Source organism: Leopardus geoffroyi, chromosome B3, assembly GCF_018350155.1.
Source record: "Leopardus geoffroyi isolate Oge1 chromosome B3, O.geoffroyi_Oge1_pat1.0, whole genome shotgun sequence".
Classification (NCBI taxonomy): Eukaryota; Metazoa; Chordata; class Mammalia; order Carnivora; family Felidae; genus Leopardus; species Leopardus geoffroyi.
In genome coordinates this window covers 34,945,385-34,957,227 of record NC_059337.1, presented here as the reverse complement: position 1 = coordinate 34,957,227, position 11,843 = coordinate 34,945,385, and the positions used below count along the sequence as shown (strand labels likewise).

General features: G+C 38.5%; 2 protein-coding genes across 4 annotated transcripts in view; one reads left to right on the top strand and one right to left on the bottom strand.

Annotated features, from left to right (window-relative positions):
- Positions 1-369: 369 nt before the first annotated feature.
- THAP10 (THAP domain containing 10) lies at positions 370-9,497 on the bottom strand. Its single transcript, XM_045449238.1, has 3 exons — positions 8,939-9,497; positions 1,779-1,926; positions 370-1,670 (listed from the first exon to the last, which is right to left on the bottom strand). Exons 1-3 carry the CDS (start codon positions 9,365-9,367, stop codon positions 1,474-1,476), a joined length of 774 nt encoding a protein of 257 aa, XP_045305194.1. The 5' UTR covers positions 9,368-9,497; the 3' UTR covers positions 370-1,473.
- Positions 9,498-9,871: 374 nt separating this feature from the next.
- Positions 9,872-11,843, top strand: part of LRRC49 (leucine rich repeat containing 49) — a 148,324-nt gene continuing 146,352 nt past the window's right edge. For 2 of the 3 annotated variants that reach the window (XM_045449234.1, XM_045449233.1), the window contains exons 1-2: positions 9,872-9,977; positions 10,634-10,690. In XM_045449234.1, coding sequence (XP_045305190.1) covers positions 9,930-9,977; positions 10,634-10,690 — 105 coding nt within the window. In that variant the 5' untranslated portion in view covers positions 9,872-9,929. The remainder of the gene's footprint in view (positions 9,978-10,633; positions 10,691-11,843) is intronic. The other variant, XM_045449235.1, reaches the window with a different exon arrangement.

Sequence of the window (11,843 nt, the reverse complement as noted above, 5' to 3'; positions counted from 1 at the left end):
CATAAAGGTCTCTTGGGGCTCCTGTGTGGCTCAGTTGGTTAAGTGTTCGACTTCAGCTCAGGTCATGATCTCGCAGTCTGTGAGTTCGGGCCCCGCATCGGGCTCTGTGCTGACAGCTCGGAGCCTGGAGCCTGGAGCCTGCTTTGGATTCTACATCTCCCTCTCTCTCTGCCCCTCCCCCGCTCATGCTCTGTGTCTTTCTCTCTTTCTCTCAAAAATAAACATTAAAAAAAAATTAACAAAACAAAACATAAAGGTCTCTTAAAACATAAAACAGTCATCTCAAAGTCAAGCCAAAGCAGCAATAATAATAATGATAATAATAATAATAATGGTAAATGTTTACACAACGATGTTCAGGCTCACAGCTTCTACTAATATTTTGTTTGATTATTCTTTTTTATTAAAATTACACTGTTCAAATTAAGTCACACATGAAATTGGCTTTGGAAGAAAATCGCTTTGGTATATCGTTTAAATCTTCTAGGATACAAAGCATGCAAGTTCTTCCAGTCATGCACAACAAGACATGTGAGGTATCAAATGGACATTTGTTTTTATTATTCTCACTAGAAGACTAGAGTTCTAATAAGTTTCTCAGAAACCGCTGTAACAAATTTCTTCATGGTACAAAACTGGCATGGACGTTGTCCTGATGGAGCAGCTAAGTTTCACGTGCTTACTTCCCAAATGTGGAATTCAATAGAGTGGTATCAACAGAGGAAAACCTAATTCCTGAAGTGGGGATAATGCTAGAAATGTGCTAATTTTTTTTTTTGCACGATGTTAATAATTTCAGTGTTAAATGAATCAAGCTTTGGTTGCTTGCAATAGGAACCAATGCAGATTTCATCAACAAGATAATCTAAGTATATGAAATTCTGTCTCTGTTTCAATTAATTCCCTTCGAATATTTTCTGCACGAGTCATAGCTTCACCAGAAATGCGCACGGGGACTGATCCCCAGATTGAAGAGTATTACAAATGGACAAACTAATAAATATACAACATAAAAAAATCATAATCAAGGGTAAATCTCCTGACTCTACCCCCAGGTCATTTAATAGTATCAGACTTGGCTGTGCTTACTAGTATCTTCAAATTTAGAATAGTGACATTCCAGCTTATAAATGTCAAATAAGTCCCATATGGGTGTTGCTTCTGCAGTAAGCTTAAATATTCAGTGCTTAATCTTGATCTGGAAATGTTGCTATTGTGGTTCTGTTTTATAATCCGATTTCCACGAAGGATTAAAAAGAAAAAAGAAAAAAAGGTGCAAGTGGGAGGTGGGGAGATTTGTGGACAGTATTATCTTCATTATCTTGGCAGGCGGGCACATTTTTGCCTTAGAGCTAAACAAATTTTGCTGATCCTCAACTATTTCAAAGCGAGAGAGCTATGGGAACAAAGAAGTAATGATGTGAGCAAAGATGTGAGAACCTACAACACGTCAAGTCACCTGATGTCACGTTTTTAACAGGATTCTTCTTTCACCTGCACAGCAACGCAAGACAAACCGCTCTGCTCACTCTCAAGGTCCCAGTCTGCATCTGTCTCTGAGTCACTGGAGTAAATGTCAAAGAGAGAGGCACTTCCAGACCGCAATTCATCTGTCTGAGTAGTGGCATTACACAGTTGTTTTCCAAACACTTTTACCTTGGCCTGAATACCTGAAGGGAACGAACACAATCGCCTATGAATGACACTTGGCTTGTCATGTATCTTTCATATACAAAAGATTAATTCAATTATAAATGAATTGAAGAGTCAAAACGTACCAACACTTCGGTGAGGGGGCCTTTTCAGAGAAATCTGCGTACTTTTATGCACTGGACCTTCTTCACAGTGAGTAGGTACTGAAGTGACACCAGGAGATAGATTATCAGCGCGGACCTGTGTTTGCGTAATTTCATTTTCACATGTAATCTAAAAATATGAATCAGAGGAGAACTATATCAAAGGTAAGCCTAAGTAGTATGGCTTTATCTTTCAAAAGTGAGAAGTAGTAAAAGACTATAAATAATAGTTTTCAAGGTCACATATTAGGAAGACTGGAATTTGAACCCAGGCAAGCTGGCTCCATAGTCCAAGTTCTTAAGAACTCTGCCATACTGTTCCTTACTATTTGTAATCACGAATTGCTAAGCATTCTGGTCAAACCGCAATCTATAAGCTAGTAAGCTATTTGCTTACAACTCATTATTTTTCCCCCTAAATGAGTTGCTGTAAGAGATAATACTACTAGCATTAAATTATTGGATAGTGTAGCAGTAGCATTACTCTAGAAAACCCAATCATCGGTCCTTTATACCTTGCAGAGAAATGCTTTAATCCAATAATATGATTGGCTTTAATGTTTTTATGCTTTCTTGAGAAAAAAAAATACAACATGAAATGGAAATTTTGACTCTTGGGGGAAGTGAGAGGTAGAAAGGAGGAGGATTTGGATACTTAGAAGGCAACATACGACTGAGTACCTAGAAATAATATGGAAGAGGCTAAGAAAGCATATCTGGAATGTGTAAGGGGGCCTGTGAGAAGAAAAAATAAGACGTGATAAAGAAACAAAAACAAAATTTGGAAAGTGGGTGATGGGCACTGAGGAGGGCACCTGTTGGGATGAACACTGGGTATTGTATGGAAACTAATTTGACAATAAATTATATATTAAAAAAAAATTAAAGTACTTTGCAATTTTATCTAGTGGCCTGGTAGTGACAAGTGCATTCAGACCACTGAAAAAATATTTTAGCTGGCATCTATGGTTACTGTAACACAGCAAGACATTAAAGATACTTTTGTGAAGAGTCCTTCTGTAACAGAAATAATTATATCTAATATTACTGAGGACTTAAATCAAAACGTAAGTCTTACCTTTATTTGTGTTTATAATTATGACTAATTTCCACTGGCTATATCTACTTCTAAGCCAAGCCAAAAGTCTACAATAAGTTCATTATTTCTTTACAGAACAGATTTATGCTTGATAAAAATGGCATTTTAGTTATTTACTCAGGCTTTAAAAAATAATTTCTGTTCCCATTAGAAGAATACATTTTATCACTGAGAAAAATTTGCATGCAGAGAATAAACTAAAATAAACTAAAAATTGGCCATAATCTCTTTATCCATAGCTAACAACTTATGGTTTGGAATTTTTTTGGTCTTTTGCTATTTATTTTTTTAAAAATTGGGATAATCTGTTTTATAACCTTTTATATATCCTTTAATACATCATTTTTCCCTATAATATAGCATGTTTCTATATTATTAAATAATCTACATAATTTTTGTGGCTGCATACAATCTATTGTACAGATATACTCTAATTTATTAAAATAATCTGTATTGGAAACCTTTGAACATAAATCTTTTGTGCACATATCTGATTACTTCTTCATATTAAAGGGTTAAGAAGCAGAATTTCCAAATATGTATTGATCAACTGGAACATGTGTCAAAAGAAAATATTTGAAGTGAGGCAGAGAGAGACAAAAGGATGGAAAATATAGAAAAGATCATAAGAGACAGCAGATAAAATGAAAAAGTATTGTATATGATATGAATTGTAGTCCCAGAGAAAAAGGGAAAATGGGACAGAAGCAATATTTGAACAAATAACATCTGAAAATTGACTAAAATGGACAGAAGACATTAAGACACAGTTTTACAAAAGTACTATTTGTATTAATCAAAATAAAAACAAAGGAAGCCACACCTATGCACATTACAGTAAAGCTGGAAAACAAAGAGAAAAACTTAGAAGCAGCTAGAGGAAAAAGATACATTCTCTTCAAAGGGGCAACCATACATAAGTGAGTAAGGATACAGAAAGATTGAAAGTCAAAGGATGTAGTAAGATATACTATGCCAAAACAACCTAAAGAAGGCCGATGTTGCTATATTAGCAGTATGTAACACGAAAACTGTTAGAATTAGAGACCAAATATGTAAATTCAAAATCACAGTGGAAGATTTTTAACATGTCTCTCCCAGTAATCAATGCAATAAATAGACAAAAATTCCAAAAGGACATAGAACATTTAAACATTAATAGACATATATGGAACATTGTACCCAACTGCAAAACGCACATTCATCTCAAGTGAATATGGAATATTTACAAAAGCTGACCTATATTTTGCCTAATACAAGTTTCAATAAATTTCGAAAGATTAAATTCATATGCTATGTGTTCTCTGGCCACACTGTAATTGACGTAGAAATCTGTAACAAAAACAGAACTACAACACGCCTGTGTGCTTGGAAATTTTAAAATATACTTCTAAATAACCCATGAAAAGATAAACTTAAAAGATAAATTTATAGTGAAAATAAAAAGATAGTTTAAACTAAATAATAATACTCTACATCAAAAACTTATGGGATTCAGTTAATGCCATGCTTACAAGGGAGTTTTGGGCCTTAGATGCATAAAAGGGTATAGGAAAATTGATTAGGCTTGGTTAATTTAGACTGGAATTAACATCATGCAAAAAAGTATTCCACAAAAGATTTCTAACATAGCCTCATTTCAGGAGTCAATTTTTCCTCCATTAATACCACTCTAGGGAATTCTACAATAGTGAAATAAGCATATGAAACTTATCCCCCATGTCCATTCAAATGAAAATTCTGAAAATCGATGATCCAATTTAACTTCTTAAGAAGTTAAAGGAAGAAGAGTGAATAAAAATTTAAGAAGTAGAAAAACCAAGAGTGAACTATAATGTAAACTATGGACTTTGGGGGATAATAATGTGTCAATGTTGGTGTATCAGTTCTAACAAATGTACCACTTTGGTGGAGGATGCTGATAACAGGAGAGGCTATGCATGGGTGGGTGCAGTGGGAAAATGGGAAATCTCTCTATATTCCCCTCAAGTTTGCTGTGTACCTAAAATTACTCTAAAAACAATCTTACAAAAATAATTTTTAAAATATTGGAGAAAAGTGTTTTAAAAAATTTAGGCAGCCAGGCAAAATTTGAAGTGTGGTAATTCAGTGTGTTGTCTTCAAATAAGCAAGTTAGCTATTCTTAAGATATTCTTTGTATGAAATATCACATCTGAATATGTAAGGATATCCTAGTGTAAGTGAAGTTTTCCACTTTCTAACAAGTTTATTTAATGGAAAAGCAGATATGAAAAGATCTATGTTAACCATTTAGCTCAGTAATGTACAAATCGAACCCATCAACTAAAAACTCAAAGTTGAAAAAAGTACATGGAAGGAAAAATGATAGAAAATAATGAAAAAGAAAAAAAAAATACCAGAGAAAAGATCAACAAGGCAAAGTTTATTCTTTGAAAAGACTAATAAAATTGATATACACTTGGCGAAGTAGATCAAAAATGAAATGAGAAAGCAAAAATTACATATCATAAAGAATTTCAAAAGATAAAAGATTATCATAAGCAATTTTGTGTCAATATATTTGAAAATTCAAATTAATGAATTTATAGGAAACACAATTTATCAAAAGAAGTATAGACAAAAAACTGAATAACCCTATAACTATTTTTAAAAATTGAACCCATCATTAAAAATCTTCCCACAAAGACAACTCCAGGATAGGTATCTTTATCATTGAACTATACCAAATATTAATACCAAATTTATTAATGGCTATATAATGCCCATTTATAGAAATATTTCCAGAAAATTATATAAGAAGAAATAACTCCAAATTGGTCAGCATAATCTTGACACCAAATCTGAGAAAGGAATTTCAGGAAAGAAAGACTATAGACCAGGTTTGCAAAAATCCTAAATATTAGCAAATCAAATGAAGCCATATGTAAAAAAAGAGTACTACACTTTGGCCAAATTGTGTTTACTTCAGCCATGAAAAGTTTGATTCTGTATTTCAAAACCAGGCAATATAACTCACCACATTAAAAGAATAATAGACAAAATATAGGATCATGAATAGATTCAGAAAATATATAAAGCACTTGATATGATTCCACATCGCTTATGATTAAATCTGTATCAAAAATTAAGAACAGAGAATATTTCTTTTTAGGATAAAGAACAGCTGCAAAAAAAACCTATAGCATAAATCGTATCAAATGGTAAGCCTAAAGGCTTTCCCTCAAAACAAGGATGAGAAAAGGATTCCTCATCACCTCTTTGGTTCCCAACACCATACTAAAGTGTCTAGTTAGTGTAGTAGGAATAGGAAATAGAAGCATGAACATCAAAAAGTATTTACCAACATGTTTTAGACATGAAGAAAATTCAAAAGTATTTACAAATTATTGGAATAAATAAGGTTACATAAGGTTTCTGGATACGAGGTCAACAGAAGTCAATTTATCTACATAAATATATAAAAAAATAAAAATTTAAATACTATTTATAATAGCAAAATCAAATAGGGATAAATCTAATAAAAGATGTGCAGAACTTTTACATAGAATGCCATAAAATATTTTTAAGAGAAATGTAAAAACCCAGATAGAGGGATGCACTATATTCATGGATTGGAAGAATCAGTGTTGCCAATACGTTCTTTCTCCTCACATTCATTTATAGATTCAATGTAGTCCCAATCAAATCCCAGTAGATAATTTGTGGAAGTTGACAAACCAATTCTAAGATATATATGGAACTTATGTCACCTATGGTTGGATAAAAAAACAAGAATGCAAAATTGTTAAGGAAAAACAATAATCTTAGCTCTTGAAGCAAAATATCAGTGCATAGTGCTCCTCAGGGCCCCCTTTCCCCTTGGAGATAGTCCCTAATCTTTTTTCAAACTCTCTACAGATAAGGAACATTCCATTGCATTTACCTGCATGTAGCACCAAACATCCAGAACAGTGTCTACAATAGCTCCTCGGTAAAAGTTGTAGAATGCCTGGAAATTGTCTGTCAGTTGGCCCCGGAATTGGGAAAATAGTGAGTGGTGGAAGGACTCAGAGGTGGCACAAGCAAACCGTCTTAGCAATGTTACTGGGGTTCTCGGTCCAGACCTGGCTACCAATGTATTGCTACCAACTCTAAACTCTTTTTAACATTATATACATTTAAAGTCACTACTATGAAAACACATAGTTTCCTAATAACTCGACAAGTGTATTAATGTAATATGGGTTGTTAGAAATTTTGGCTGGATATACTAATTGGAAAATAGTTTTGGTATCTTTTCTGGATTTCCTCCACATTAGCCTTTGTTATAGTATAAAATCTTTGTTTCACTAGCCTGACTTTTCTTCTCCCAATTTATATAAATATAAATATTTATATTTATCTATTTATAGATGTACCTGTATGTGCTTAGATAAAGGTTGGATAGGTAGTGATAGTGGATAAATAATTGAAGGGGCAGATGTCTTGACTGGTCTATAGCTTGGTGAGAAAGGAAACTGGCAGAGAACTGAACATTCTATTATACTACAAAAAAGTGTTCTTATGGTCACATAATCACTCCACAATTCCATATTTATTGAATTCCTAAAATCTGCAAATTAATGTTCTAGGTACTGCCAGTACAATAATGAACACGTCAGATAGGATCCCTGCTCTCATGGAGCTTACATTCTAATGTGAAGACAAATATTAAGCGAACTACACAATTGTTTTGTGACAGTTGTGATGAGTATTACTGAAGTATATGTGCTATTGAAGCATATGAAATATATGAAGAAAGTATATAATTAGGGGGTCAAAGAGAAGGATGTTTGAACTGATTTTTAAAGTAAAAAGACTTAATTGATGATGATGGGGAGTGGGAGCAGCATAATTGCAGGATATTACATGAAACAGCTGAGTGAGGCTTGTTGGTAGGAAGGAATATAGCATGTTCAAAAATGGAAAAGATCAGCATGACTGGTGTATACTGAACAAGGACAGTGGCCTTGGATAGGACTGGTATGGTAGACAGGGGCAAAAAGCACACAGGGACTTGCAGGCTGTGTTAATAATTTTGTTCTTTATCCTAGAAATGTCAGGATGCCTTAAACGGGTCTTAAGCACCCACTCCAATGTAGGAAGCAGGTTGGTATTGGAGAAAAAAGTTTTGCTCTGACAATTAGACCTAGAACAAATATTACAGGCCCACGAGGAAATTATTAACCTCCAGGACTGGCATCCTTGTGTATACATTGTGAGTTTGGACTAGATGAGCACTTAGTTTCCCTTCAGCTCTAAAATTCTAGGAATGCGTTTGAATATTCAAAGTCAAAACATCAGTTACAGATCAGTTAGTTGACTTGTCTTCCCATCTCTAGAAATTGAACACCTTTTAGATCCAGTTAACAGTCCTGATTTAATCTACCTAAGGGTGATAGGGCTGAAGTCTGATGATCTCAAAGAAGGCTGGGGAGTCTTAAGATGGGAAGAGGGGAAGAAGATCGTGACCAGAGGCAAGGTAAGTATAATCTACGCTTATGAGGATTACTGAAATAGCAGAAGAGGGCAAGGTGGAAAAACTGAGCTCACTTAGATGATTTAACTTAAAGGCAGCTAGTCAAGAAGAAAGAAGCGGGGTTTACCAGCAAGCCCCCTCCTCCTCAGTAGCCCCACATCCCCTCAACCTGCCCCCTCCCCATCATTCTGGCAGTCATAATGGACATCTCCTCCAGCTTATGTAATATGTTACGCAAAGACAGTTTCAAGCACCCCAATTCCTTGAGATCTGCCCCAATGAAACCCCTTCTATTTAAAAAAAAGCCTACGAGAGTGTGTGTTTGGGGGAGGAAGAGGTAGAAGGAACTATAGTTCCAAAGTGTTCATGTTCTATAGGACCTTGAGGTCACCAATACAGCACACTCCTAATTTTACAGATGGGAAAACAGATCCTAATGTTACAGATGGCAAAACAGAACGCGTCGAGGCGAGGTGACCTTCCCCAGGTGACACTAGTGGGAGAGCCGAGCCACAGTCCGGGGGTCCTCCCGCGACCCTCGGGGGACTCCTGGTGTCCCTTTACCTGTGAAGCCGCAGCCCTCTTCCTGGCCGGGAGGAGCGTACAGGAGGCTGGGCCCGGGGCGGCCTCCGCCTGCCTCACCGCCTGGGGCTCTCCTCTCTTTTCAGGGCCGCCCGCTTGCTCTCCCTCTTCTTCCCCCTGGGGTGCTGGGCCGGACAGCCGGTGCAGGGTGGGCACGGCGCCCGCCACGAGCCTCAGGCGCTGCGAGAAGCGCAGATTCTTCTGGATAACTGAAGACACGTCAAAACAGGCCGGAGCGAAGTGGTCCGAGCAGATGACAGAGCGGTCGTTGCCCCCGTACCAGTCGGCGCGGCGGCCCCGCACGAAGCGGTCCCACAGCAGCCGCACGGCCCGGTCCTTGGGGAAGCGGAACAGCGACTTCCCGGACTTGGTGGTGTTGCCGCAGTGGGCGGCCACGCAGCGGGCCGGCATGGTGGAGGCCTCCGCCTCGGCACGCCCGCGCCTTCCTAGCCGGGGCGACGCGGGCCCCCTTCGCCTGCCCGCGCGGCGAAGGGCCACCGGAAGTACCGAGCTCGGGCGCCACAGAAGAGTCCGCGGTGCCTGGAGGTCGGCCTCTGCCGGCTCGCGCCGGTCCTCCCCCGAGAGCAGGTGGCCACGGGCAGAGGGATCCAAATTTCGCGCGGGCCGAGCCGAGGTGGGCCGGAAAGAGGAACGGACCGGAAGTGGTGGTTGCCACGGCTACCGAGGTGGCCGGCCTCCTCCCCGCCTCCTCCTCTCCACACTCCCGCTCTGTTTGTAAGACGCCTGGAAAGTAGGACGAGGAAGTGGGGACGCAGTGGGCCCCCACGAACATCACCAGAGGTTCTACCGACCGGGTTGGCCAGTCGATTTAGGAGAGGACCAGACCGGAAATGGTCGTCTCCATGGTAACCCATGAGCGGGTTGCCTGGGAGATGACCCCTTTCGGTCTCTGAGTCTCCGCTGTAGCGTCGCTTCTAAGGCAGATCTAACAGATCCTGGACTGTCTCCTGCCATGATTCCCGGGAAATACCGCTCTGTTTCTGGCCGGGCTGCGAACAACGTAGGTTGGGTCTCCTACTTTCCCCTTCTTCCCATTCGTATCGTTCTTTCTGACGGGCGTCTTTGTCCTAGGAGATGGGCTGCGTTATTGGGATCAGGACCGCTGAATCTCCTCAAGCTATTGTCTGACCGAGGCTTGAGATTCGTGGACTGGACCAAGGCTCTTGGAGGGTATTTGATATAGAATGATGGGTATTAAAAGTCTTGTCCAGGTTCTTGGTTTCCCAGAAGGTGGAGCTGGTCTGCTGTGAAAGGCTACGATTCATTTTATAACCAGTCAACCCCCAGCCCTTTTTTTAATTAAGAAAGATTATTATTATTAATAGGCACTCCCACCTCCTTTACCTGTCCCACTGAGATATTTACTTAGACCTGACATGGCAAGTGTCAAAAACCTGAAGTGCTAAGGTAGAGGGTTAAATCGCCGCAGACATTTTGGAAAATAAATCGCAGTGAAACCTTTTAATTCTCAGTCCTGATTTTATTGTTTTCAGCAAATCCTCAGAACACGATCATTTAGCACAAACAAAAAACAAGCGTTCTATTTTATCCTAAGTTTTTGTTATGTCTTTATCTGTACTGGTTTGGGGAGGAATATGTGTGTGGGGGGGTATTTAAGTTAAGAGCATATTTGATGCTTTAATTTTTACATTGCAGGTGAACTGTGGGCTTCATCTGGTTATTCAGACATCATCGCTTCCTGAAAAAAGCAAAGTAAGATTTAAGCAGATTTGTACTTAAATTGAAGATGAATTATTTTATAATCTACACAAATAGCATGATTTAAAGAGCAGAACTAAAACTAATTTTTATTTTCTGCCCACATAAAGTCAAAAAGCCTCTTTTAAGAACTGGTTCTTATTTCACCAATTACAAGATGTGAGTTTTCCTTTCTTTTCTTTTAAATGTTTATTTATTTATTTTGAGAGAGAGAGAGAGAGAGAGAAAGAGCATGAACAAGGAGAAGCATAGAGAGAGGGGGAGAGAATCCCAAGCAGGCACCACACTCGGCACAGACCCCTAAGCAGGGCTCGATCTTACGACTGAGAGATCATAACCTGAGTGGAAATTAAGAGTCCATCACCTAACCAAATGAGCCACCCAGGAGCCCTGAGGATTTTTTTTTCTTTTCTTTTTACATTTAAAAATTTCTTTTTTTAAAAAAATTTTTTTTTCAACGTTTATTCATTTTTGGGACAGAGAGAGACAGAGCATGAACGGGGGAGGGGCAGAGAGAGAGGGAGACACAGAATCGGAAGCAGGCTCCAGGCTGTGAGCCATCAGCCCAGAGCCCGACGCGGGGCTCGAACTCACGGACCGCGAGATCGTGACCTGGCTGAAGTCGGACGCTTAACCGACTGCGCCACCCAGGCGCCCCTAAAAATTTCTTAAATTAGGATTCTTCTTAAAATTCATGGCACATCATAGTTTAATTGGGAAAGTTTTTTCTTTCTTAGTAGTGGGTAAAATGATGGTATGTCTTACTACCAAGGGCATCTTATAATGAATAAAATGTGATAATTTAGGGGGATACATCTCCACATACCATTTAAAATCAGGGGAGAAAATAATACATTAGCAGTGGAAATATATTAGGCTTCATGCTATTTAGAAGTTAAGATACGAACCTAAGATTCTTTTTCCCCCTAATTTGTGCACAGTATTTCTGGCGTTTCCATTACGTCTAGCTTTAGATTTGATACACCTGTTTTTCTTTCCCTCCTGTCTCACCTCAGCATTCAAACATATTTACCTACCTCCCACACTGTCTCAAGACATAAAACAATTTTTCCCCGTTTGACCAAGTTGGATACCTCCAACCATCACAATTCAGATTTTTCCTAAAAAATTGTTCAATAGATGTCAC